Source organism: Dermacentor silvarum, chromosome 4 (assembly GCF_013339745.2).
Source record: "Dermacentor silvarum isolate Dsil-2018 chromosome 4, BIME_Dsil_1.4, whole genome shotgun sequence".
In the NCBI taxonomy this organism is placed as follows: Eukaryota; Metazoa; Arthropoda; class Arachnida; order Ixodida; family Ixodidae; genus Dermacentor; species Dermacentor silvarum.
In genome coordinates this window covers 34,601,285-34,628,132 of record NC_051157.2, presented here as the reverse complement: position 1 = coordinate 34,628,132, position 26,848 = coordinate 34,601,285, and the positions used below count along the sequence as shown (strand labels likewise).

General features: G+C 48.1%; 1 protein-coding gene across 1 annotated transcript in view; it reads right to left on the bottom strand.

The window, feature by feature from the left end:
• The window catches only part of LOC119449764 (E3 ubiquitin-protein ligase RNF14-like), a 103,426-nt gene extending 77,384 nt beyond the window's left edge, over nucleotides 1-26,042 (bottom strand). The window contains exon 1 of the mRNA XM_049665433.1: nucleotides 25,616-26,042. Within this exon, the coding sequence (XP_049521390.1) occupies nucleotides 25,616-25,907 (292 nt within the window). The 5' untranslated portion in view covers nucleotides 25,908-26,042. The remainder of the gene's footprint in view (nucleotides 1-25,615) is intronic.
• Nucleotides 26,043-26,848: the final 806 nt, after the last annotated feature.

Genomic DNA, 26,848 nt, shown 5'->3' with positions numbered 1-26,848 from the left:
GTAAGCGCTTTTTTGCCATTGGCTAGCCGCATTCGCTAATGATATGCCCAGCATCAGGATTGGCTGGAATTTGCTCTTACGAACACTACTGTGCGTAAGAGCTGTTTGTGAATGTGGGCCCAGTTTCGGAAGCCAAGAAAGCGCCCTGCTTTTATTCTGCTTACGGTGTCTCGATGCCCAGCTGCCATCGAGGCACCCCGATCTTGTTCTTTCTCCTACGCCCTCGACACGCTAGAAATCGGAGGGCGGCGCAGAACGCCCCCTGAACACAACGACGCGAAACCAGCTGTCAAGGGTAAGACTCCAAGTTGCATGGGCAAATCGCGGATTCAGTGCAATACCGGAAAAACCCACTGCGAATTTTGTTGCTAAATTACCACGCAGAGTAATGTCTTATGGTGTTGTCGATGTGCATAAACCGTTAAGTGATGCTTTAGGATACATTTAAAATTTTTATTGTTTCTTTGTGTATTTGGTGCTGAGACAGCACATAAGGTTCATGGGTGAATCTCGGAGTAAGTGCAGCTTGTGTCACGTATGAATTGCACCACGATCCTCCCATGAACGTTGTTTCTATTGACTCTGCCAATAAAGCTATAACATTTAATGTATACACAGAGGGGAAGAAGGATTCGATAGCACGTGATACATTCTGTGTCACGAGATTAGTAGAGAACGATTGTGTTTATTTCCCGAATAAAAACTAGTTGCGAGTGTCAGCACCGCGTGTGTGCCCTCTCATTATCTGTCTGTTTTCGACCTAACCCGAAGGTGATTTGATGTCGCTTCCTTGTACAACCGACAGTAATCGACTGCGTCGCTCACACGTACATATACCTGCGCTCAAGCTCCATGCATGCCGTTGTTGTTTGTTGGTTCATTATCTATCCAATTTCTCAGCTTATCGCGTCAGAAACCAGGCTCCCCGGATGAACGCTGGCATCGTTCCATTTCCCAGGATTTCGGATATCCTAGTCCCACATTTTATTATCTGTAAATGAATCCGGCCTTCACCGCTGGATACATTCAGTAAAGATAGCACCAGGACGTTTGTTTATAGACATTTTGGTTATTTACAAACAAACGCCCCGGACCGCCCTCCGAAATAGCCCTTTAAATTTAGCAGGAAAGGCAGCGAAAAACAGGTCGCAGTAGTCCGCGAAGTAGGACCCCTCAAGTGCCAACATTTACTCTGCTTTTAATGACATTCTTACAAAACATCCTTACTGTAATATAATAAAGACATGCACATCCGTGATCTGTATGTATGAGGTGCGTTTCTGATATTTGAGCACATGAAAGGCACACCGCCTATAATTTAATAATGAATGAAACTGAGTTTATTCGGCAACAACAAGGTTGCGCAGATGGCCAGGCAAAAATCTGCAAGTAGCAGCTTGAGGGGAAACCTGGCCACCTCATACACAAGGTAGCTTCATGGCGTTCAAACAAAAACAGACTTTGTACATAATGGATAACCTTCATGCTAAAAGAACAACCACGGTCAGAATTAATAAACACAATTATCGTGGAAACATTTCGCACAGCGTTAAGAGAAATAAGGCGTGGTGATTTGTGCGATGGCAAAAGCCATCGCACAAATATCTCGCGTAGCCTTTTTAGAGGCAGAATAGATACACTGAGACCATTTTCTTTGTGCATTCGATTTAACACTGCCGGCAAATAAAACTGTAGCATTTGGTGGCCGTAGTTCGGTTCGTGTTAATATGTTCCAAGGTTCTAGCTGACGTAACTTATAAAAAGAAATGAGCTGATGTAAGGATGCCAGTTTTGTTATGTGCAATCATTCTTAATTTTTCAGATTCTGTATAAGCGACAAAGCCTATATCTGTAGAAGCATTCAATTTTTATAGCTTTAAGCTTTCAAAACAAAGTGCCATGTGGCAGAGATATGGTGCCTTGGAGAAAAAGCGTATTGCTCTTTTTGCAACACCGTCAGATTATGCATGTTCTCTGCTGCAGTCGTTCCCCAGACAAGAATTGCGTACTAACTAAAAAAATTGAATTATATAAAATCATATTAAGTAGGAAGATAATTACAATGGCGACGCATAGTACCTATTGCTCTAGGCAATTTATTAAGTGATTTACTTGGTAATCCCATGACATAGTTTCGGAGAAATATACGCCTAGTGACTTGAAAAATGGTACTATTTCTATTTCAGTATTGTTTAAATTAATGGGGGATAGTTGAAACTGTTTGTTATGTGGATGAAACAGCACTGCCTTCGTTGTTGTTTTTTCTACGTTAATTTTCAGTTAATTGCTTGTCGCCCACGTGTGTATGTTTGCAACCGTTTCATTAGATCGATTTGACATTTGAGAATCTCAGTCACCATCAATAACAGGCTTGTGTCGTCTGCGTAAATTACCCACTTTGCAGAAGCATCAACATTGACTATTTCATTGATGTATAATATGAAAAGATACGGATCCAATATGCTCCCCTGCGTGACGCCTGCTTTTACAGGTTTCAACTCAGAATGGTCCCCGGCTATAGCTACGAACTGAAACCTGTGTTGAAGGTAGGAGGTAACTAGAGAATGAGCTGTACCTCGAATGCCGTAACGATAGAGTTTTGAAAGTAAAACATTGTGACTGATAAGGCCATGAAGACCTTAGAAAAATCAAGAAAAATTCCAAGCACCATTTCATTTTCCTCAAACTTTTGTAATATAAATTCCTTTTGGGTCAGCAGGGCTAACTCAGTCTACCAATTTTAGAAAAAAAAAAAAGCTGTGCAGGACTTATATTAAACTGATCAGTAATTGGCGATGCTGTGGTAAAATCACCTGATACAAGGCGGTAAAGCACTTATACAGGGCGGAAATTTGAAATATCACTCTTATCACCTTTTTTAATATTACTGTGACTTTTGCCGCCTGCATGCTACGCAGGAAACCGCCCAAGGTTAAACACACATTAAAAATGTACTCTATGCAAGGTACAATTGTGTCAATAACGAATTTTAGCGGCGCTATTTGAATACCAAATGCATCAGTAGCCTCTGCTGTTAACGACAATAATGAAAGAACTTCCTGGTTTGTAGCCCTCCTTAGAAATATAGACTAGTAGGTGAGTACACATATACGAATGGTCGATATTATCTGATATTTGACCAATGGACAGAAAGAATCCGTTACAACCGTTAGCGAGATCCTTTTAGTTCAATGCCGTCATTTAGAAGTGTAGTCGTTTCTTCTAGCGTGGCCCCAGTTACCGAAGCGAGTGTCCTCCATATTTTATCAGATCGTCCTGCCGATGAGTTGAAGAGATTGAAGTGATATCGTTTCTTAGCAACCCTTAATTGATTCGTGACGTAGTTTCTGTATTCCTTAAGTGCGTTCAATGGTTCCGGCGATCTACTTTGCATGAATGAACTGTACAACCTGTCTCTTTTATTTGTAACCTTACGCAGGTGCTTATCTATATATCCATGGCTTGCGACATTTTTTGGTGGACTTGAACGTTTTCACCGGAAAACATGCATAGTATGTTTCCATAAATGTTCGCATGAACTTGTCATAAGCCGCATCTGCTTTTTTTTTTTTTTTTTTTTTTTAATGCACATCATCCCAAGAAACACTGACAAGACAATCTCGGAATGCAAACAACGTGCTAGCATTTATGCGCCGATAAGAAAACACTTGATGCGGTTGTTTTTGTTTTTCAATTGCAGTGACAATGAATATGAACACAGGTAAGAGATCACTAATTGCATATACTAAAAAAAAACAGGTTTTAGAGAATACATGTCAAAGTTAAATATGAACAAGTCCAATGCAGTCTCACATGTTGCGTAACTCGTGTAGACGACGTTATAACGTTTTGACAGAGATGGATATTTAACAACGATTCCATTTCTAATTTCATGTTATTCTGAGTAATCATATTTATATTAAAGTCACCTCCAAGAACTATTTGATATTTTTGATGTTAACGAATTCTAACAGTGAATCTAAATACGATAAAAGCCGCAAATCATTTCCTGATGGCAGCCGGTAGCAAACGCACAAAATTCGATTGCTGCATTTAACAACAGTTTCATAGTGATAATTAGTGCAACCGAATTCAGGGAGAAGCTAAGTTAAATAAATTTGAAACAAGCATTGAGGCACCTCTTCCACGTTGATCACAGCGGTTCATGTAAAAATATTTGTAACCAGGAAAATTATACACATCGTCTTATAAAACAAACCATGTTTCCGAAAACATGACATCACTAAATCGGCATTCTATCCTGCCAAAAACAGTCGTTCGTCTCTGCCAGATCTAAGGTTAACATGTGTACAACTGCAGCAATTCGAACCGTGGCTTCGGATTATAGTATTTAGGTCAGATAAATTTACTCGGTCCATGAAAAGCAGCGTAGATCAAGAGATAGGTTAGCTATACAATTCAACTGGCATGCGAACATCCCGTTCGCATGCCACGCAAAGCAATAATCATTTGCACTCGCCCATTCCATCACGCAGCGCAGCAGCTGTCAGTTCTGAGCGGTCATGTTTTCACAGATTGAAATGTTTGAGCTCATGTTTCGTAAACGTTGCGTTTTTCAATGTATCCTGTCTCACAGTGACAGCTGTGGAAATCACACGATGATTCCGGCAACATTGCCTCGTGTCGAAGGCATTAACCTATGTACCGCCTCGACGTCACTCGCGGTCAGCTCTGACAAGCTCACCGATTTAGCTACTTCATTTAGCTTTGTTAGAATTTTTTCATTATCAGTTGCCGGTATTCCATGCACTTCTACATTCAACTTCCTGCTGCGTCATTCAAGGTCGTTTACTGTTGCTCTGAGCATTATTCTCCGAGTTTAGATACCTTTTTCTTCAAGCTGGTTATTTCCTTTTCTTGGGCAACTTGACGACTCAGTATTTCATCGTATTTTGGAGTCATTAGCTGAACTGAAGCGTTCACTTCTTCTACCTGCTGCGGCAAGCTAGCAAGCATGTCTAGTTTGCGAGTTACTTCTTCCAAAAAGACCGAAAAGGACGGAATCCATCGCCTGTCCTTTTGCTGTGTTAGCGTTTGGCGCTCTGCACGCCGAACATCGCCACGCCTTGCGCCCGCTCTCGCCTTTTCACGTTCCTTCACATGCATGTAGCCGGAACAGTCACCGAGATGGTAGCCGTACTCACATTCGAAGCCTCAACCGGCGGGGATGGAGTCGTTGCAGAAACGGCACTGCCTCTTCATGGCCCCACTGTAGGTGTACACACAGTGCAAACAGCACCAAACGCCAAAGCACTCGACACCAAAAATATCGTATGCCAAACAACACGGCGGCAACGGAGGTGGCTACGGCAAAAATACGGCGCAAATGTAAGTATTTAAGAATGAACTTGCGTTTACCAACCTGCAAAGGGTGGAATAAAGATGTAAGGGGGCGTCATTCTGCCACCGCCGTCACTGCCCGTAAAAAACAAAAAGTGCCAGCATCACTTAGACCTACCTTTGTGTGTGTTCCTTTTCGACGCGGAGGAATCGGCGCACGTGTGCCGAAACGGTATTCTCGGGCCGTGCACGTCGCCAAAGTTTCATTCGCCTTGAATGAAACCAGGTGCGATACCAATGAAGATGTCTGAATGTCCTTCACCACCCACCAACCCCCTGCTACCGTTTACGGTTAAGTTGTATCGCCCCTAATGAATGAATGAATCATTTGGTTAGGACGGCCCATTCGCTTAAGAGTGGAAGGGAGTGTCAGTGGCATAAGAGAAAAACAGAAAGAATAGTAAAAGGGAAGGGGAATATGGCAGGGGCAAAAGAGAGGGTACCGTCAATGCAATGTAAAAATCTTTATTTACCTGATGTCTTTCGCGAAATTGTAGAGGTCCAGCAGATATTCCCGGGTCAGACTACTTTATTGCGAGGTTATCCACTTGTCTAGCGTCGGTATTGTCGCTGCATACACTTCTGGCGGCTTTTGTGGAATGCAGGCAAATCCCATAGGATATATATTACACTTGGTTAGGACTTGGTCACACTTTATTTATGTATAATGCATATATGTATATATATGCGCATTATACATAAATAAAGTGTCGTGCTGTACAGATATGCAGCAGTCGCCTAATGACGAGCGCCTTCATTAAGTTGCTACTATGCGTTATACCAGAGCGTTTTAGCCTAGCGTTACCGTTCTGCCGCTATTGTTATCCTTTCCCCAATTGGGCGGTAAGCCTTGCATGTGCGCAATCGACGGCAGGCAGCATCGATAACGTTACAATGGTAACGCTAAGCCAAAGTAGTTCATTTTATCTCCAAATTTCGGGCGGCTTAGAAAGACGCTAAAGAGGGACGACACCAAAATCAGTTAAGTGTTGCAACCATGCATGTTTCATGCGCTGCCTGGCCTGACCGACGAACAAGCACTATACGTACTTTAGTTGGCCAGCAAGTTCTGTTTTGTACATCAAGGCAATAAACTATAGGTTTGGTTGGTTCCTACTGATGGCTCAAGCATACGTAGGAGAAGGTTTACAAAGCATCCGCTTACGCGAACAGGGGTCTTTTTGCTATGGCGGAACCGCCAATTTACTGATACAGCTTAAGTCTTCTTTAGCGCACCTTCTTGCTCAGTGGATATCAAATGTCCGCACATTTCGCGTTTGTTCAAACGATATTATTATATTATATTAACGCGAATTCGTCCATGCGGCAGTTACACATTGCAGAAGTTGTCAACAGCCTGTGACGGCCCCGTATTCTGAAGCTCCGATCTCCTCCACATCTTTCCGGGAAGAACTCGCCTTCGCGTCGCCGCAGAAAAAAAAAATTAATAAATAAAAAAAGCTCTATGATGCTCAGAGTATATGCACTGTCATGCACAGCATGTGATGGCTGCAGAGCTATACGTAGCTGCAGTGCTCTTTCGCAATAGCCCACGTGCCGCTCCGCCTCTTCAATTTAAACAAACGGAAAGGTGCACGTTGCGCAACAGGTGCGCATATGCTCGGACGCCGAATTTAGTGGAGAGAAGAAAAAAAAAAAAAAAAGGAAGCCAACAACAACGAAAACGCAGGCAGGCGTCGACGGGCGAAGCTTCGCCGGTGGTGGTGGTGGCTGGCCGAGTTTCGTGGGACGCGGCAGGCGTCGCCGCGTCGAGGGCGGAAATGGCGCGCGCTCGCTTCTCGGAAGAGCGCGCGCCGCGGGAGGAACACCTTGTTGCGCGCATCCGGCGAACTAGGCCCGGCTCAGCCCCGGCTGGGCCGCCTCGCTCGCACCGCCTGCTGCTGCTGCTGCTGCCTCACACGGCTGCTGCTGCTGCTCGAGGCCTAAACGCGAGCACTGCGTCCGACACATGGACTAGAACTGAAGCTTGGGCGATTCGGTCAATCGAAACTGATTAATGACATCTTTTGGTAGTGTCAGTTTGACTAATGTCGTTTCTGATTAGGAGAATCCGAATAGCACAGTTTCTTCCACAAAAATTACTACAGCGAAATATAGATAGATAGATTTTATTGATAGGAATAACAGAGTGGTCGATCTGAGCTAGTATGCTCTAGCCTGCTACTCTGTACTGGGGAAGAGGGCAGGGGAGCGAAAGTACTGGGATGGATGATGATGATAAGAGGAGTGGTCAGTGCTTATGTACATACATTAGACGGTGGCCCTACTAGAGCCGCTCGTCTTGCTTCGTGTCCTGCAGAAACTTTCAACAGCGCCTTAGTTGCCCGCGTTGATGTTGCAGTGTCAGGCCATGGGCCGAGGATAGCGTCTTCCGACAGTGGTTGACTGCCAACGCTGGCTAGGGAACTTTCCAACGTCCTTCGCTCCAGCATGTATGATGGGAAATCGCACAGCATGTGTTCCAGCGTTTCAGGCGTCTGGCAGTGTTCGCAATCAGGGAGGGCTTTTCGACTGGCCGATGAGGGGTGCGTAGCGACTGGTGAAAGCAACGCCCAGCCGAATCCTGTGTTGCAATGACGCTTTGCTCCGGGTAACCTTCGGGTGCAAACAGAATTTACCGTCTGGGTCGATCATATGTAGGCGTCTGTGGATGTTGTCAGCATGGGCTCTGTATGCCTTTGTAAGATCCAGCATGCGTGCCTTGATCATTGATTTGGTGTCAGGTCGCGAGTATGCAATCCGTAATTCATCAGTGGAAGAGAATGCCGATCTTGCCTCACTGTCAGAGAGACTGCCAATCACACCACAATGACTAGGCACCCATTGAAAAGTGATCACCTAGAGAGAAATTTGCGCTGTATAACGGGAGCCAACAAGCGCGGCGTTTCAGTCAGGGGTGCTATTCTGGACATTTTCAAATTCCGTAATTTTTTCAAATTCGCCATCTTGTCTGCTCTAATTGGCCCAGAGAGCTGCTACGGCCTCTCAGATAGGTTCTAAATGCCGCCATCACAAAATTTAACAATATAGCGGAATTTGACGACGCATGTCCATAAGAGCACCCCGGCATGGAAATGATGGGTATATAAAGTACATGAATTTGCCTGAACTTCGTTCTTCTGGCTTCAAACGACTTCGTACGCTTGGCAAAATTGTTCATTTTCGACAAAATAATCGGTTTTAAACGCCACAATTCGCAATGATTATTAATGTGTGCAGAGATCGTATTGCCTTCACGTGTGATTGCTTGGAAGTTTAGAAAAATAAGCCGTAATAAATAAGGCCAAAAGAATGTCTCGATGGTGCAACACATTTGGAGTTTATTGTAGTTGAACAAGATGTTTCAATGTGTCACCACCGATAGTCTTGTTCCAGATCTACAGGCCCGGTCTGACGTCACCACTGCTTTACAAGCAGCATATTCTCCAGGTTGTCCTGTCCTGCAGTTTCCCCCAAGGAGTTTAAAAACCACTGCTGGAGTAAATGTTCCCACAGCTTCTTCGCAGCAGAGGTGAAGCCAGCGCTCTTTCCTAGTTCATCTTTGAAATGGAACCTTGTCGGGTGGTCCGCTTACAGATCAAGTGTTTTGGCTATGCTAATGCAAATGCCAGACTATAAACAGAAAATAAAAGCTGGTTGTTCCCGACAAAACCATTACCTTCGGCTGGATATTGCTTACTTTATCTTTAGTGAAACTTATCAAGACGTTCAGGCTTCATTCTAAAAGCAGTAACACAAAGGTGCCCGTCGACCGGTATCTGTACGGCAAAATTATCGATATTAAATTAGTGGGGAGTGTGAAAAAAGCGCTTCTTTACCTTCACCATTTATCGTGCCTGTCCTAAGATGGCAGCGGTGCGCTCTTATTGGCTGGTTGAGCAAAACCGGATGAGCTGATTGGCTGGTTGAGCACTACGTCACGCGAAGGCGATATAAAGCATCGCCGAAAGTGATCGTCCGAGAACCCAGGGGTTCGAGCGGAACGGATGTATAGTATACACTTCATGTTCCAAACGCTGACAGTTGTCATTCGGTCTCATTTCGTGCATCGGCTATACTATGGCTTTACCCTGGGTTTTGAGCCAATCAGCAGAGAGGCCGTAGCAGCCCTCTGGGTCAATCAGAGTTGGCAAGATGGCGAATTCGACAATATCGCGAAATTTGACAATGTCCAGAATAGCGCCCAAGGACTATTCCGCAACCGGCGTTCTTTGAGGCAGCGGTGGTGTAGTGAAACTCGTCGCGAAAACGATATTTTTGACAGTGTCCAGAATGGCACCCCTGGTCACCGTGTGCCATGCTGTTTCTTTTCTCTTTTCCGAGCACACGCCCAGCTCGAAGGGAGGGGGGCGTCACGCGAAATGTGACGGGGCAGGACGGCCCGCGTAGGAAACATCGTCGTCGTCGCCGCCGCTGCCAGCGGCCAAGCGTGCCGTCATTTCCGGTCCTCCACTTCTTCTCGGTTCATCGCGCACCCTTATCGGCGGCGGCCGCGGCTTCCGCTCTCGCCGTTTTTCCCACCAAGGCGGGCGTCAAAGTGCGCCGCATCCCCGCGCAGTATAGTATACCGCTGGTGGTGCACTGCAGGAAGTGTCATCACTTTCAAATGCGCTGTCTTCCTTCTTCACATCTCGCGCGCCTCGCTGAACTCTGCTCTCCTCCCCACTTTTATCTCTCTCTCTCTCTTCCCCAAACATTGCGGTTGATGTGTGCACCATAAAGTGAGGCAGTTACCACCGCTTGCCTCTTCCGATAGGCGCTTCCTACTCCTATCCCTCACCCTCTATCTATCCGTCGTATGTTCTTGTATCTATCCTAGCACCGGGCTAACAATGCATTTTCAAGCTCCCGAAAAATTATAAAGGGACGCTTTCTTTACGTCCCCCTTATTTTGTGGGTGCGGGCTGATGCAGTATTGCCGGACAGAAAGTACTTAACTACCGACTACCACACGACCTTCAAGACTGCTACTATCACGCTATAGAGGTACACCTGGTACACCCACGTGGTAGGGACATCGCACTTCCCTTTTCCCGCGATCTTATTCCCATTGGCGGTGAGTGAAACTATCGATTGGTTGCGTAGTCATTTCAGTATCGGGGGCGAGACGGATCGCGCCGTGTAGCTGCAAGCATCATTTTACGCCGCCCTGCTGCGCCGAAGGTTTGCACCGCCTGCCGCGCTTCGCAGTGCTGCGTGCGTAATCAGGTAAACTTTACAAATAATTTGGGGCCAATTATTTCGGTTTACATGGCCGAATTGAAATTTTGAACCAGGGAACTATACTTTTAGGACGATTCCCTTCAACTTTCCTATATAAAAATGGGCCGTGAAGTTTGTAACTAAGAAGTTAATCATTGTAATTAGCTTAATTAGTGAATTGGTTGCTTAGGTATTCTTTTAGAAAATTATGCCCGCCTGAGCAAATAATTAATATGTAGTGGCGTAATTCGAGTAACATTTGGGGGCTTTGTTTTTAAGTGATCGAAGCAAAAAGAAAAAAAGAACACAGTACATGTGTTATTCCGTTGGATTACTGAACCTAAAGAAACATAGAAAACGAAACACACGCCAGCACGGAGCCATGCGAAGCAGCTTACACGAATGAATGGACGCATTTATTAGAAGGACTGGGCACTTAGGCCTGTTTTGGGAAGGGGTAATCATAAAATCGAACCGCAGAGACGACGCCCGTGTCCCTGTGCGTCGACGACACTCCCAAAAGTGCCTATGCATTTAAAGCTACCAACTGCTTACAATACAACCGACAATGCTTTTGCTCGATGCACACAACTTTCATAATAATTGTTTCCGTTGGCTGCTCCACCGTAGAAACGACTATCCTCGTTGTGCTAACACTATATATATATATATATATATATATATATATATATATATATATATATATATATATATATAGCTACGCCAAAGGAGTGCAGTGTAGTAAAATGGAGTGCGGAGGTTTCGTACAATTTTCGAAAGCTCCTTAAGCAAGAGCGGAAGATATTCCGTTGACGCTTTTGTGCTGTTCAGACGCAGACAGATCACTTATCATCATCTGCTTACCCCTTCCTTTCCACCCATTCCAACACCTGAATTCCCAAAGCGCCCCAACATAGGCCCCAGCTCCAGCCTTCCAATAAAGACGTCAGTCGTTCATGTTTCGCTGTTCACCGGTTACAACAATACGTGTCTCATTAGAGTCTGTCGAAATCTGTATCTCTTTCGTAAAGGCGTTCGCATTACCGAACCGATAAATACGGTGTGGCTCAATATTTGTATATATACGGGGACAACAAATTAATAAAAGATGTCGACGCTAGCAATAGCCTCCATTTTACAATTGTCTTAGACTTAGAACCGACTTAGAACATTTTCCCCGGGGGTTGCCGCACAAGTGTAGGAACAAGTTAGAGCCGCCCTTTCGGTAGCGAAAGCAGAACAATGCCACCGAAGCACGTCAGGACGGTAGAGCTTCGGCAGAGTCAACTGACACTGATAGATCAACGTCTAGAAGCTCATTAAAGCGATAGCTTTCCTTAGTTCTTTCTCGAGATTCCGTGGTCGTTCGTTTTTCTAAACGCACACGGAAGCCTTTTATTCGGCGAGAGACATGGAAAAGCGTACAGAATGTGAAGAGGACGTCGCGGAGCGGTGAGCAGACTTTCCTTGCACCGATTCAGAGACCGAGTGTCGTTCGTTTACAAAACATCCGAGTCAGTTAACCCCAAGTGTCTATGAAACGGGGCGGCTTGCAACTGTCGTGTCTCAACCTTCCTAAACGCGCGTGGTCCCGTACTTCAATGCACCTTCTGTTTCATTTTTAAAGCGACACTTTCTTTGCCTTGGCAAGATGGTTTCCCAAGAACGACATTTCACACGTATTTGACTGTAAATATAAATAAGGGGCACTAAAGGAGGGGTATAAAGTTATGCTGCGTTCGTAAATTTATCAACTGCAATGGCAATTGATCGGCCACTCGTACAGCCAGAGGGGGCTTGGTAAGGCCAGAAAAGATGAAAAAAAAAAAAAAAAAAAAAAAACAGAAGGCAGGTGGCGCCGCCACCTTGAGGTTTCCGCACTATCTGGCCGTGACATTAGGGGTTATGACAGCGGCTGCTCGTTTCTAGCTAACTCTTCGTCGGTTTAAAGGACTACATCGCTTAACCTCCTGAGACCCGAACACAACTATAGGATACAATCGCACTTCAAGATGGTTTTAACTGTCTACTCTACGTTATGAAATTGGAAAACAATTTGCAAAATTTAAATACTAGGGTTAGATGACAAAAGCTGCATATCCATGTACGTGAAAAAAGTATCTCCATCATCTCCTCATGTTTGGTAGGGTAAAAACTGCATTTCATTGCTCGAACGCAGCGATGAATGCCATGTTGCTGCCGCGTCCGGTATTTTCACACAATCTCAGTGATTTCGAAACACACCTCAGGGTTATTTTCGGCCGTCTGGGACGACACGGAGGTCTAGATCAATTGAGTGTCAAATTCCTCGAAAGCGAATGACAAGAATATGAGTAAACCGCTTCTTTGCGGTTACACATGCATCGTACTTGTTACGAGAATGAACATTTTGCATAATCATTTCCGAGTGAATTTCGAAAAAAAAATGTTAAAGGCAATGCGCGTCTTAGAAGGTTCAGGAAACCAAGCGCTCAACCTACATGTAGTTTCTAGAAGTCTTCCTGAGCCAATAAACGGCCCAAGTACGAGAATATACTTTGTAATCGTGACGTCCCTGTGACGCTCTGATGCCGAGTTTTCGGCGCGAAACTCAAGAAAGGAAAGTTTGGTTTTCAATTTCCTCCGCAAGTAATCATCTATTTTCCCCAAAATGAACGAAAACGCGAGTCTTGAAAGAATACTTGAGCGGGGTAAGCTGATTTATTGCTTCCCTTTAGTGTCCCTTTAAAATAAAGTGGCCGCTAAGTAGACAACCGCTACTCAGGGGCGCAGAAAATAAGACCGAACGCCGTTTCGCTGTCCCATCTGAGAACATCGTCAGCAGAGCCGGTTATTGCTTGTTCAATGTAAGAAGTTATTGTTGAGTGTTTAGTACCTTACTCAAGTACATCGCGAAGCAGATGGTTCGACTTGTTGTATCTTGCAACTTTTTTTTTTTTACATACTAACTTACAAGTCTGTTTTTTTAACCTTATCCGGAAAGCATTAGGTCAGTCATATGAGAACGAATAAATGTGGCGAAACTATCTCTGGTGCAGTTTTCGTGCAAGATATAAACAATCTTCTCGTGCACCATTCTCTAAAATTGTTTTACCACTATATTGTTTAAATCACACGAAATGAACCGTGCAGGTTGTACAAAACATGATGTGTATATCGCACGTTGAGTGCTTGACATTCAGCGTAATGTCTTATGCGAGCTGTTTCTGCTGCGTTGCTGAATAACCGCTCTAGTAAGAAATATGTACAACAACGGGTATATAGCACCGGGTCACGCTTCCAAGGGCAGCGTCCTCGTCCGCTAGTCAACTTCTCTGCAGTGCCAATTAAAACAAAACTGCATTCACTACGCATCTTCCTCCAGTCACTGTCGCTCTGTGCTCCTGCTGGCCACACGGAGTTTGCCAAGATCCCCGCGAGATGGCACCACCGGCGTTCCTCCACTCCACCTCCCTCTCTGTGAGCAGCAGAGGCAGCGGCGGCAGCAGGCGCGCGCCCTCCAAGAAACAAGCGTCGGTCGCTGCACGTGGCCGCCGAGCAGCCGTCGCTGGCAGTTCAGCCAGAGAAGCGGCATTGGGGGGAGCGGGGGGGGGGGGGGGGGGCACACGACGCTTTGGTATACGGCCCCCGGCGCAGGAAGTGGGCGCCCATTGAAGAAGAGCGGCCCGTTTCCTGCTCCCCGCCGCAGGAAGTCCCTCTCCTTCCGCTGTCTCGCCCGAAGGACGTTCGCCCGCAGCAGCAGCAGCAGCAGCAGATGAAGGAAAGGGGGGAAGGCGGGGGGAGGCGGGCAGGCACCACGGTCGGCCACCGACACCACCGCCCGTCCGCCGCCGCCGCCCAGGCTCGGCCATCGAGGCACTAGCCCAGAAAAGGAGCGCCCGAAGAGAAACACACACACGCACACTCGCTGCTGATGCTGGTAGGGGTGTGCGCGTGCGCCCGCCGCCCGAATGGTCGTCTCTCTCTACGCTCGCCTCGCTCGATAATGGATGCGCCACACCACCACCGCCGGCGAGCATCCGAACGCAGTTTGGCTTTGGCCCCTCTCTCCGAAATCTCACACACGAGCGGCTGGCTTCGCACTCGGCCGAAAGAAACTGTACGCTGTGTATTTTCGAAGAACTTGCGCGTGGCGCTGAGCCGTGCTCCCTCAAGGGCTGCAGAAGATAGCGCCAACCTTTCCTTTCCCAAATGAACCACTTAGTAGTAGAACTTACGCTAGCGGAACCGATACAACACACGCTACGGAGAGAGCACACCACGACGACGCTGCATCTTGCGTGTCGTGTCGGTTTCGCTGGTTTAACCTTGTCGATATGTTCCAATTAGGTCAACAAAATGTGGTCTCGCATGTGCGCGGTGTACGTGCGCGTGCGCTCCACTTACTCGATGGGGGGAAAAAAAAAACAGGGTGCCAATTTCGGCATGCAAGCACCTGTACCAGGAGACACACTCACCAGACACTATTAACAGATGCGTGATATAAGAATGCTGCTTCTCTTTTGCCTTACTTTGTCTTAGCGCTGAGAAACAGCACATGGATGTGAGTAAAGGTGGTGTGTCAGACACCAGATAATTAAGCCACGGGCGCCAGCCCATTGCTTCACTTGTCACATACAGTAAGGACCACTATGAAACAGAACACCTGCGTTAACATACAAGGCCGTCAGCTGCTCTCGTCTCTTTGCTCTGAAATCTGGAAAGTATACAACGGGACAAATTCTTCGACAGGATGGTTACCTTGCTTCACCGAGTGATGTCCCACTCTTGCAGTGATCGTTGCCTTCGGTGCCAATTAGCAGTTCCCTCATACGCTAAACTACCCTGTATGACGAAATTAATTAAGAGGTCCCGTTCTGCCAAACACACATTCGTATTCCTGTCATTACGGCAAACATTATTAAACACGGACTTCGACGGGGAAGTCACTTTTGCCATTGCCGAAAATCGCATCACGACACGAAAGAGACAATCTGAGCTTGAGGTTGTATGGAGGCAGGTAACAATGACTATGGAATGAAATGTCGAACTTCTTCGATTTGGAAGATTCACACACTCGTAGACGGTAAGATTCAGGGCAGCGTCGCGTCGTCAAATGCGCCTTTATTATTCACAGGCCAACAACAGTGACCGTCTGTATGGTACACAAGCTCGTGTAGCTGCGGCAGTCACGACATTGCCAGCGGGCCGGCGGCGTTCGCACTTGAGACATCGAGACTGGCCCTTTCCCGCGCTTCCTTCCACTGCTGCCCCCCAAAATAAAAACAATCGCAGCAGCAGAGTCTAGCAACCGTAAAACGTAAAATTTGTGGATAACGCCTCAAGTGCGAACACACCCGAGCGCCGTTGGCCCGCGGCGACCGAAAAACAACTATACTCTATCATCCTAGCTCGGTCCCGTATTGTTTCACATCATGGACTTCGAGATTGGGTGGCGCGTACCGCCCAATCTCGGACGCCATGTTTACACATAACTGTTTCATACTAGGAACACTGGACAGAAATCTGGCTTGAGTGTCAGCACCGCACTGCCATCAGTACGGCTGTTCAATGTGCGTTGTGTTGTTAACCTTCTGGCAGCTTATTTTTTATCTGTGGCAAGCAATTTGCATGGTAATAATACGCCTCAATTACGTACCCTCCAATTTGTACAATTCGATATCTTTCCAGAACATCAAAACAGAAATAGTTGTTCAAGATTTAAGTAGAATCAAAGCGTGATCATCACTTAGATTTAGCGATAAGCATACTCGAAGAGTATAGTCATTTACTTATGCACTAGAAATTAAGGAACAAAAAGATTTCCTTTTGAACGTAAAACGCTTCACTATTCTCAAGAAAATAGGTTGCGAGACTTTCATTCAACGCAAGTGACTCGCAATGGGCAATGAAAAAAAATTGCAATGTTAATTCCCCCAGCAAATCCATGTCAAATAGTACAGTGACTATACACGTGCTCTGCCCACGATAGCCGAACGGGTTCAGCGCCAGATTTCCCCCTAGCGGTCGTAGTATGAAACACTGCGGTTTCACAGGCTGCACTCGGGTTCTACAGCACAGTGACATATAAGAAAATAACAATAAAAGAAACGAAGAAAAAAAATAGAGGATGTCACGGAACCATCGCACGGATCGGTATACATAAATATCTTTGTAATATGTCTCTTGCTCGATCTGCCTCGCCTGCCTGTCGTTCGGGCAGGCGTACACTAGCAGCAGTAACGTTGTCGACACGGGGAAATAAATACACCACTTGCAAGGAAGGGGACACATTTTGTGCAGAGCTCTATAGACAAAGAGACGGGCAGTGTCATCTCCGACGAAAGTTTCAAAGAAGAGCCACTTGTGCTTTGTGCCAAGTTACATGCGGGAGTCCTGGTACGTTTTCTTCCCTCTCTCTTGCTCGTCGGATGTGCTGAAATGCTTCATTGTAACTACCAATTTTACAAGCGGCTACGTTTTTGTTTAGCTGGCAGTTAGCATCTTGCATGAGGCCACATAAAGCCATGCTTAGCTTCTCTGGGAAAGCTTAGCAGTGTCTCATAGTCAAACAAAACATAAACTACAACTCTGCTTCGCTGCAAACGAACATTTTGCTTCAAAGAGTGTTGCAACATAACAGGTCTCGTGCTTTTCTCGCTACCGTTACTCAACTGCTATACGAGTTTTTCGACTAACCTCCCGGTCACGTGGGCAGTTCCGATGCTTGCCTAAGCGAGGTTGCATCGAACCTTGTTTCGAGCAGGATTGAGGAGGACCGAAGTGTGCGTGAATATAACAGGGTCGAAGTCGACGTGCATATCGGCGCTCGATCCGCGTCGACTCGAGCACGCTCGAAAGTGTCCCACGTGAAACGGGTGGCATAAAAGGTTTACAAGGCGGTTTCCGAGACCCCTAGCAAATCGCGGCCAATATTTCGAATAATGCATTTCGAAGAACACTCACAAGTCCAAGTTGGGCACTAGGCACGATAGCGCGCTTCTTGGAAAGCTTTGGTCGGAGACGATGTGCGCTTTCGTACAACAAACTATAGTCACTCGTACTCATCGTTTCTTTTGCTTTCGTCGCTGGAAAGCGATCAGTACAGGAAGGAGATCGCGCGGTAAACAGCCCCACCCCAACCTCCTTTGGCGCCGCGCTTCCGCCGGCATCCACCACGCCAGTCGCCGGGATGCCCTTCTACGCCGCTAACGCCTACGTCACGTGACGGGAAGAGGAATAAAATTACCACTAGAAATCGCGAAGGGCTTGCTCGCGCCAGGATGGCTAGACGCATTTTCAGCGAGAGAATCTTCCGAGCTTGTTAGAAAAAAACGTACACTCACTCGAACCAGCTAATCATGCTGGGAACTTAATAGACTGTTTAAGAACACAACGTGAAATGCCCAGTAGAAGTAAATTTTCTGGATGGCTTTGAAAGCCGAAATGTCAGTCGCGACTAAGCCAACTGTATTTTGTTTGCTTTATGACTGACTGGTTCATGACTTTCTTTTAACTTCGCAAAGCAACGATGGAGGCTGTGAGACGCGGCCGTAATATAGTTAATTTCATTTTGACCACCTATAGCATTGGATGTAACGCGCACATGTATTTTGCCATCTGGAAGCCACCTGATAAGAACATAATCAACCACAACCTGACCACAAGTTTGATCTTAGCTCTATACGGCCAACAGTGTCGGAAGTCGGCTTGCAACAGCCCCACACTGAATAGCTTATGACCAGGCCGATTTTCCTTATTTCGTTATCTGTCTCGCTCGTGCTTACTTTGTTTGCTTTTGTACTGCACAGGCCACGGCATCTGATAGCAAGCGATGACCCCGCGTTCTCCCTACGTCCTCTGATTTCTTTGCTACTGACTAGTCACATCGTCAATGATTTCCCTGAAAGTAAGTGGTAATGAATTAAATCCTGGGGTTTTACGTGCCAAAACCGCTATATGATCATGAGGCACGCCGTAGTGGGGGACTCCGGATTAATTTTGACCACCTCAATTTTGAACCCCCCCCTCTCTTCATTGAAATCCGGCAGCCACGGCCGGGATTCGATCCCGCGCCCTAAAGTAAGTGGTACTGTACTTACATCATGCCTGAAACGAGATGTAATTATGACAGCCACGTGACCTCAGCGAACTCATTGCCGAGTTGTTCCTATGTATTTTGCGACCTCCGTACATGGGACAGTCGCGTAACATTTAGCTAAGCTCTGATGTGATACCCTGTGTTGCGGATGTGCTGCGTTGATTTCTGCCTCACGAACCGAATCACATTTACTTTTCGAAACTTTTTGGCAACCTGTGTGAAGCAAGCGAACCCCTATACAGAGGGGGAAGGCACGGGAGCCGCGAAGTGATAAACGAGAATGCTTCGGTACGCTCAGAGCACCTGTAACGCGAAGCCAGAGCCGAAAACCCCGATAGCAGACAGCAGGCGTCAGTCGTTTTCGCAGCATTTGGCCAACTAAGTGCACGGGAACTGATTTCACTGAAAGTGACTGGTAACATCGTTGTTGAGAAACTTTGGATCTTGCGTCTTGCGCCGACGCTAATTTGAAACAAACAGTGCAACTTCGTCCGCCGAGAACTCCAATTACCCCGTGTCAAGGGGAGTATGCAAAACGTCATTGCAACCACCATAATTTTGTACAGCCGGTGAAAAGCTGCGCGCTATCTTCATTCCCTTATCTACAGCAGCCTCGTGGAAGCTGCGAAATTAACGGCAATATGACGTCACTGGCGATTCGTGAGCGCTCCCTGTAACCATAAATTTCCTAACATCATCTGCGGACGCCTTGAACAAACGGTCAATTAAAGCGTCTCTCTGTCTCTCTCTCTCTCACTGTCACCACCTTATCTTAATGAACCGTTGGCACTACCAAAGGAACGTTGCGTATCTGCCTTTATCGGCCGCTTAAGAAATCGGCCACTAGTTCAAACCTCTTGCGCACGTGAACGCAGGCAGCTCTGTGTCAATTTAAGAAGGAAGTGACGTGACATTTTCAATTTTTCTCTCAATTTCGTGGTAAATGAAGATCCGAACCATCTAGATACTAGTGGCAAGCGCCTAATTCATTTACTATAATGCTTTGTTTCAACTTTCGGTTTCTGTACTCGGAATGCGTATGCGTCATGACTTCATGATACACCGGCTCGCTCCGTTCCTGCAATCGATGCGACTGCCACAAGCCAGCGCAGCCGGAAACATTTTGCGCAGTACACTCGTTTATACGTGCACTTTTAAATCTTCATACCTAACTGCACTGCTATATATGCGGTGTTGGAAAATATTTCTCTGTGTCATGACGTCACAATAATCTCGATGGGACAAATTTAAGCATTAAATTAAGATACAAGTGTTTCCCGGCCTTCATACTTTTCAAGTGGCATCGCCTTGCGTGAAAGAAGCGCGTGTTAAAGTTTCTTTAACTTTGAATGTATGCGTCAGTGCTCTTCTAAGCGTGTTAAACGTATACTTGGAGAGCATTTTATAGGGCCAGCAGACAGGGACAAGAGGGAGACGTCTTGTCTGCTGCCGCTAAAGTGCTCTCCAAGTACTGAATTTAGAAGTAACTGAGCTCAGCTGCGGCAGTTGAGAGGGCAACCCTCTGCTCGCATTTCCTCGTTTTTGCTATTTCCAATGGAAAAAAAAAAAAAAAAAAAGGAAAGCGCTTTCGCGTGCAGTATGCGAGAGAAAGCACGACGTTTTCGCACGCTTCATTCACGGCGGCGCAAATGTTCTGATGCTTTCGTAGTCCCGACGAGAAGACAAAAAAAAAAGAGGATTTTCCCAGCTGTGCCTCACGTCACGCATTCTCGCCTACATTCTCCCATGCTTTCCTATGGCATATCGCTCGCACTCGTCTGTTCCGTTCAGCGTCGGCTATGAAAGTATACGTACAGAATTTGAAACATTAGGCTAACTAAGTCTACCGCTCTGCAAGTACTTCGTGCCACCCGTTGCTCGTACCTCGAAGCCATTTAAACGCCGCCTCTATATCTAACCAGACGAGCGTTTTTCGTTCCGCCCGCAACGGGATGTGGCCGCCCTAGCCGGGTAGTCGGACCCGGGACTTCATGCTTGAAAGTGGAAGGCTGTAGCTGTTGCGTTACCGCAATGGGGGCAATAAACTGTACCTAAGTTTGATAATAATGTGGGGCTCCGATGCTAAACGTCGTGTCTGTCACAATGAGTGCCATTTAGTTCACCAAACGCAAGTAGCAGCAGTGCCAGATTCAGCATACATCCAGAGTATTGAACGACTATAATAGAGCTTTACACTGGGCCTTGGCTTTGGATCGTCTACTCTTCATTATTTTCCTGAATCTTTCTTCCGATGAATTATTTCCAACCAAGAATAACGCACTGGCGTTAGCTAATACGGTCAAGCAAACAGACGAGGATAGAGAGTTCGGAGAGCTAACGCTTTCTCCAGCCAATGCATCAGAGTTATTTAAACGCACCACTTCGTGATAGGAAGACGTGATAACCACGCACAGCATTTTTTACGATTGTTATGCTCGTTCAACGACGCAGCTCCAGCCGTTCGTTGGCTTTCGCCTGGCCCTTACTGACGAATGCCGATTTATATTCAAACCTTAATACATCGCAGAATGCCTGAAAGACAACTGGCAAGATTGTGCGCATTCATATCTTAAATGGTAAGAAGTACAAAACAAAGATCTAAAAAAAGAAAGAAAGAAATAACACTGCGAAAGGCACACAGCGTAGCAGCCAATTACTGAACTCCTTTTAAAAAAGTTGGCACTAGGCAGCTTTACAATTAATCGGAAGACATACAAGTTGGTGCGGATTCACAGCTTAAATGGGCAGTGATACAAGATCTCTTTTTTTTTCTGTTAAACGGATGGCACGCAGTCAAATCCTCCTAGTTCGCACCGGGAAGCATGAACGTTTCGCTACTCCCCTTTTCGAGAATCAATGCTTAGACAACCAATACAGTGACTGGGAAGCTCAGCCGAGCAGGTTAACGAGAACGTAAGCACGAGACTACACACTGTGTTTGTTATTCTTTTTTTTTTCTTTTGCAAATAAGGTGGTCAATTGAACTTCCAGATGCAATCGAGACACACGGTGTCACAGTGGCTCGAGCAGCCTCCTAGAGTCGTGTTAAAGGAATACCATTGAAGAGCAAACTCCTAGTTCAGGGAGAATTTTGTTCCTAAGCTAAAAACTGGGGATTCTCTTCCATGAATTAAGGTGGCAAAGGTTTGACAAAACGAACAAACAATTGCAGTACTGAGGATTGCAGAGCACGCAAAAAAAAAAAAAAAAAAAAAAAACTTTATATTTAAACGTGCTCACGCAGTACCTCAAGTACCCGCGGTCCCGTGCGATTTCGGGTCGCCGAGGTTTTGACCGGCATTCGATTTTAAGTGACACCTTATTTTAAAAAAGTTTCGCGTGCGCTCGAATCATCTCCAGGGGCATTTCTGGATTCGCATTTCTGGATTCCAGCGTAAAGCTAGGGTGAATGTGCGCTTCGCCAACTTCTCGGAAAGCGAGGATGCCAATGATGAGGAACGAAACAAAGGACCACGGTAGAAAAAATGAAATAAATGAGGGTCCGTACTGTTACGTCACACCGTGTAGAGCGTAGCCAGCCATTCTTCTTCGAGTGCCGGCAAACGAACGAGCTGGCACAGCAAGTATAATTTATTCCCGTCAACGAGACTGAGGCACTATGCTCGCGTACGAAAGGGGTGTCGACACGCTCAAGAGAAACACTAAGCTAAGCTAGACCGGTAGACTACACTTTCACAGTGAAACTTTTTTTTTTTTTTTTAGATACATTCCTTCTTTAGAAACTGTCCACATACCGCGATGTCACCGGCGGAGTGATTTCAGCGCAAGTTACAAAGCGCAGATTGATGCCTGTTCCCCCCCTGTTCTTTTCTCTAGCCTTTGAACGCTTCTGTTACTCCTGCAAAAGAACTAGGCAAGCAACAAGCATGGCCTTCGGATTGTCACCGCCAGACTCTCCTCTTTGCCTTGAGCAGGCTGAACGATCGGCCCTTTACCTAAGTCGGTTCTGGGAGCCCGGTCTCACCGCTCATCAACGCATGAAAGCCACACGAGCGATTTGAGCGCACGACTACAGACCCGCAGCGCTTCGTCTAGCGCACTGTGATTAACCTGAACCCCTATCTGTTCTTCCTCTAACCCAATGTGTATAGTTAGTAAATGAAAGAAAAGTCTAGTTAACTACCTCGCCTTTACCCTTTCTTTCGTCGACAAAATGAAAATGCTCTACCAGTCGCGACTGACTTGGCGTTTCCCTTTATAAAAGTCCCTGAAAGGGGCTCTCGACGCTTGGAGCGGCGGTCGTCGTCGGCGGCGGCGCGTGAGCCACCCACGCTAGGAGCCCGGTCTTCGGCTAGCCTCGCGCCAGGCATGGAAGCACACGAACGTCGCCTCCCACCCCCCGTTGATACCCAACCCCGTTTTGGCAGCAAGGGCTCGAAGCGTGCGTGCCGTGTACGGACAGTGAACTTCTCGCTTTCCAGCGACGAGCGGAGCGTGGCTTGGATCCGCCAGGGCTGTGCAAAACAATGGGAGTCTTCGATCGTGCAACCGAATACGGCTGACCAAGGCCGCCGACAGGACAAACAAGCGACGCCAAATGAGCGTGGCTTTTGTTAACAGCAATGTCGACTTGCGGTCGCGTACTACAAACTGCCCCCCCCCCCCCCCCCCCCCCCTCCGCTCGGAAAACCTTTCGAGTGACATTTCCTTCCGAACTTCTCCGTTGCGCGATGAACACAGAAGAGCAGCTCGTAAGCGGTGGACGTATGGGAAAAAGCTTTGATCGAAATAGCCCATCCTGGAGAAGTAGGGCAGTAATGTTATCGAAATATTACAAAGAACCATAGAGTATGGCTGCTGCCTCGTGGTACAGGAGGTTCTCAACTGGCCCAGGGGCGATCTTGTGGTATAGGAAGTTCTCAACTTACAGGAACATATCGCGCAGCACCAGCTACACGATTTAAAAGAAAGCACAAGCACGGAATCATTTAGTGGTGCAGCAAAACGAGACGGCAAGGGTGCTCGATAATCGGCAGTGATTGGGATTGAGACACACATCGACGGTCTTTTGCTAGGAGCAGTGTCGAGCTCATTGTGTATAGTAAAGCCTGGAGCGTCGTTTTTGTCACTCCAAAATGGCTGCCGGCGCTGAACATCGATCGGGGGGAACGAGGAGGGCACATCGTGCCTGTTCAAAATATAGAACACCGCCTGGCTCTTGAACCGATTATCCAGTGCGCGTTGTTCATCGGCCAGGAGGGGTTGGCTGGCGGATTCGCTACGCCCTCGAGAAAGCCACGCAGATCCGACATCGGCCATTCTGTGTCATGCTCGCCTCACCGCCACCCTGTCTGCGCCCACCGACTGGAGAAACGTACACAGAAAAACCAGACAAATAGTGAAGAAGACGAGAAGATGTAATCCATTCGACCCTTGGATTCAAACGCTCGCTGGACTTCGGGTTTAGTTACGAAGACCACAGTGATATTGCACAGCCCTGGCTCCTATACACAGTTTGACACGTTGAAATGCAGGCCCGACGCAACATGTGACCTAAAGCGGGAAGGGCGTGCCAAACGGTGTTTTCTCTCTTTCGAACAGCACACAGTCGAAACAACATCGTACACCTGAGAAGAAACAACGGGACTCGTTGACTGCTGCCGTCTACAGTGTAAATTAGACAAACGTAACTGCAAAAATAAAATAAAAATGTAAAACAAGCTTTGTTAAATACATTTGTACAAGGGAACAGGTTTCCATCATCATCGCTCAGAAAAAGAAAAACAGGGGGAGGAAACAATGGGGGAGGGAAAGGAGCGCGCGGCGAGCGCCGGAGCAAAAAACTGTCAGCCGGAGGAGTTGTGCGCGCGCGACAACGAACGGGGCGCTTATACGGGCCGCCTACTCCGTGACCCGCCACGTCACGGCCCAACCTCGGTGCGTGGGGCCGAGCACAGGCGAGAAATGCCATCAAAAGCACGCTGGTTTCACTCGGGGCCGCCATCAGAGTTGACGACTTTGGCGAGGCTAGACTGCGGCTGTGATCTCCTTTCGTACTTGCCAGTGAGCGACGAGATTTTTTCTTTTTTTTTTGGTAGAGGGGAAACTCGCCGGCTCGAAAATTTTAACCGGCCGCGAATTTACAGCAAGCACAGCTCATGGAATCACGACGACGACGAAGCTCGTCGCATTCACGGAAAGGAAGACACTGGTGACGGTTTAGGATCTCACTGACGCGCCTATTGGCCACGGTTTCTCACAGGTGGTACCGCTGCGGGTGCTTCAGGCGTAGGGCGGGAAAAAGGCGGCTGGGCTAACCGATCTCAAAACATGGCGGCCGTCGGCCCCGGTGTGTGGGTCGAACGGGGCTGAATTCCGCGCCCCGCCTCGATAAGTGCGTTATTTTGGCGGCTCGGAACTGACAGTTATGCCCGACGAGGACCCCCGTGAGTGGGTTTAAATGCATGGCATCGACGAGGGGGCGAGCTATAAGCGGCAGGCGTGCTCGAACGTCTCGGATCCTCGCCGAAAAAAAATATGTATATAGTAAAGCTGCCTGATGTATTAGGAAGACAAACGGAGTGCTCCAAAATTTTACCCGTAACAGAGACACACAGAGTAAAGACACAGATCGTCTCGCTTCGCCGCGCACGAGGGATGAACATGGGGGGAAGAAAAAATAATAAAAGAACAACTAGAGGATGAGAGGCGAAATTGGCGAAACTCGCGTCGTCTTGCACGCATAAACTCTTCTACGAGGGGGGAGTTCCTACTGTACAAAATGGACACAAGACGGGGGAAAAGGTTGTTCCACGGCGCGCAGCACTCCACAGACGATCAGCCGAGAGCGCCAGCGCCGAGCAGCATCGTCTGCTCGCTCCGCCAGGCAGTCGAAGCGGTGGCGCCGACGGTATTTTTGTTAGCACTGGCGGACTGATTGGTGGGGGGCGCCTTATCTGTGCGCGAGATTTTGCGGCGGCGAACACTCACGCTTGTTCCAGCGGGGCACGTCGACGCTCGCACAACTGCGACGGCAGCCAGCAGCAGCAGCACACACACACACGCACAACGCCTCGCCCGCGAGGCCTAACGGCGTAATAATTCCTGCGGCTGAAGCAGCGTCCGGGAACCGGCGGCCTCCTCGGCGTGTTGTCGCTCGCAGCGGCAGCCTGAGCGCGCGCAGGCCGCGTAGCCCAGTTCGCAAAGCTTGACGCACCCGCGCAAGGGCCAGTAGAGGCAGAGGCAGGGCAGCAGCAAGCTGAGGAGGCCGAGGCAAGCCCATCGCGCGCAGCGCCGGTGCGGCGCGCACGAGCAGGGCTGATCGGCGCACGACACGTCCGTGTCCAGGTCGTAGTCCTTGGCCCAGTGGTAGAAGAGGCCCTTGGCGCAACACACGCACGAGCAACAGTCGACCAGCGCCCCGGCCGAGCAGTGTACCTTATCGCCGCACACCCAGCGAGAGGGCAGCGGCCGCGGGCCCTGGCACGCGTCGCAGCGGCATCGGCCGCAGCGGCCGCAGATGATGGAGTCCTCGTGGCCGGCAGCCGCCTTCTTGGCCGCCGCCGGCTGCTGCGCCACCACCGCCGCCGCATCCTTGCTCCTCAGCGGGGTCTCGATGTACTCGTTCTGGCGCCGGGCGACGCCCGGCCGCGGCTGTCCCAGCGAGATGAGCTCGCGCGATCCCGAGCGGGCCATGGCCGAGCGCTGGCGGCCCGGCCCGGGCTGCGCATGGGTTCCCGTTGAAGCCTAGGCCCAGCCCCGGCGGCGGAATCGTCGTCGAGGCCGCATCGCCGCCGGCCCACACACAAACACTGCAGCGCTAGGCCTAACGCCACCACCACGGTCCGACGGGGCATCCGAGAATGGTCGCCTCTCCCCTCCCCCCATCCACGCACACACGCTCGCCCGGCCCTTCTCCTGGCGCCGCAGTCGCGCGGTGCCGCGCGCCCGGGCCAATCGGCGAGCGCGACCCGCGTGACGTAGACGTGACGCGCTATTTTTTCAATGGGACTGCTTTCCGAGCGTCCGGAGAAGAGGCAGCGGCCGCTTTTCTTCAATGAAACCCTCTCGATGCGAGCAAAAACGAGCCACGCACGCGAGCGCGCGCGCGCCGACGCGACTTTACCTGCGTTTCTCTGATGGGAGGCTCTTCCGCCCGACGCGCACACCACGCCTCTCCGCACGCTCGCGTTCTGCTGAACGGCGTGCGCTGGCCTTTCATGC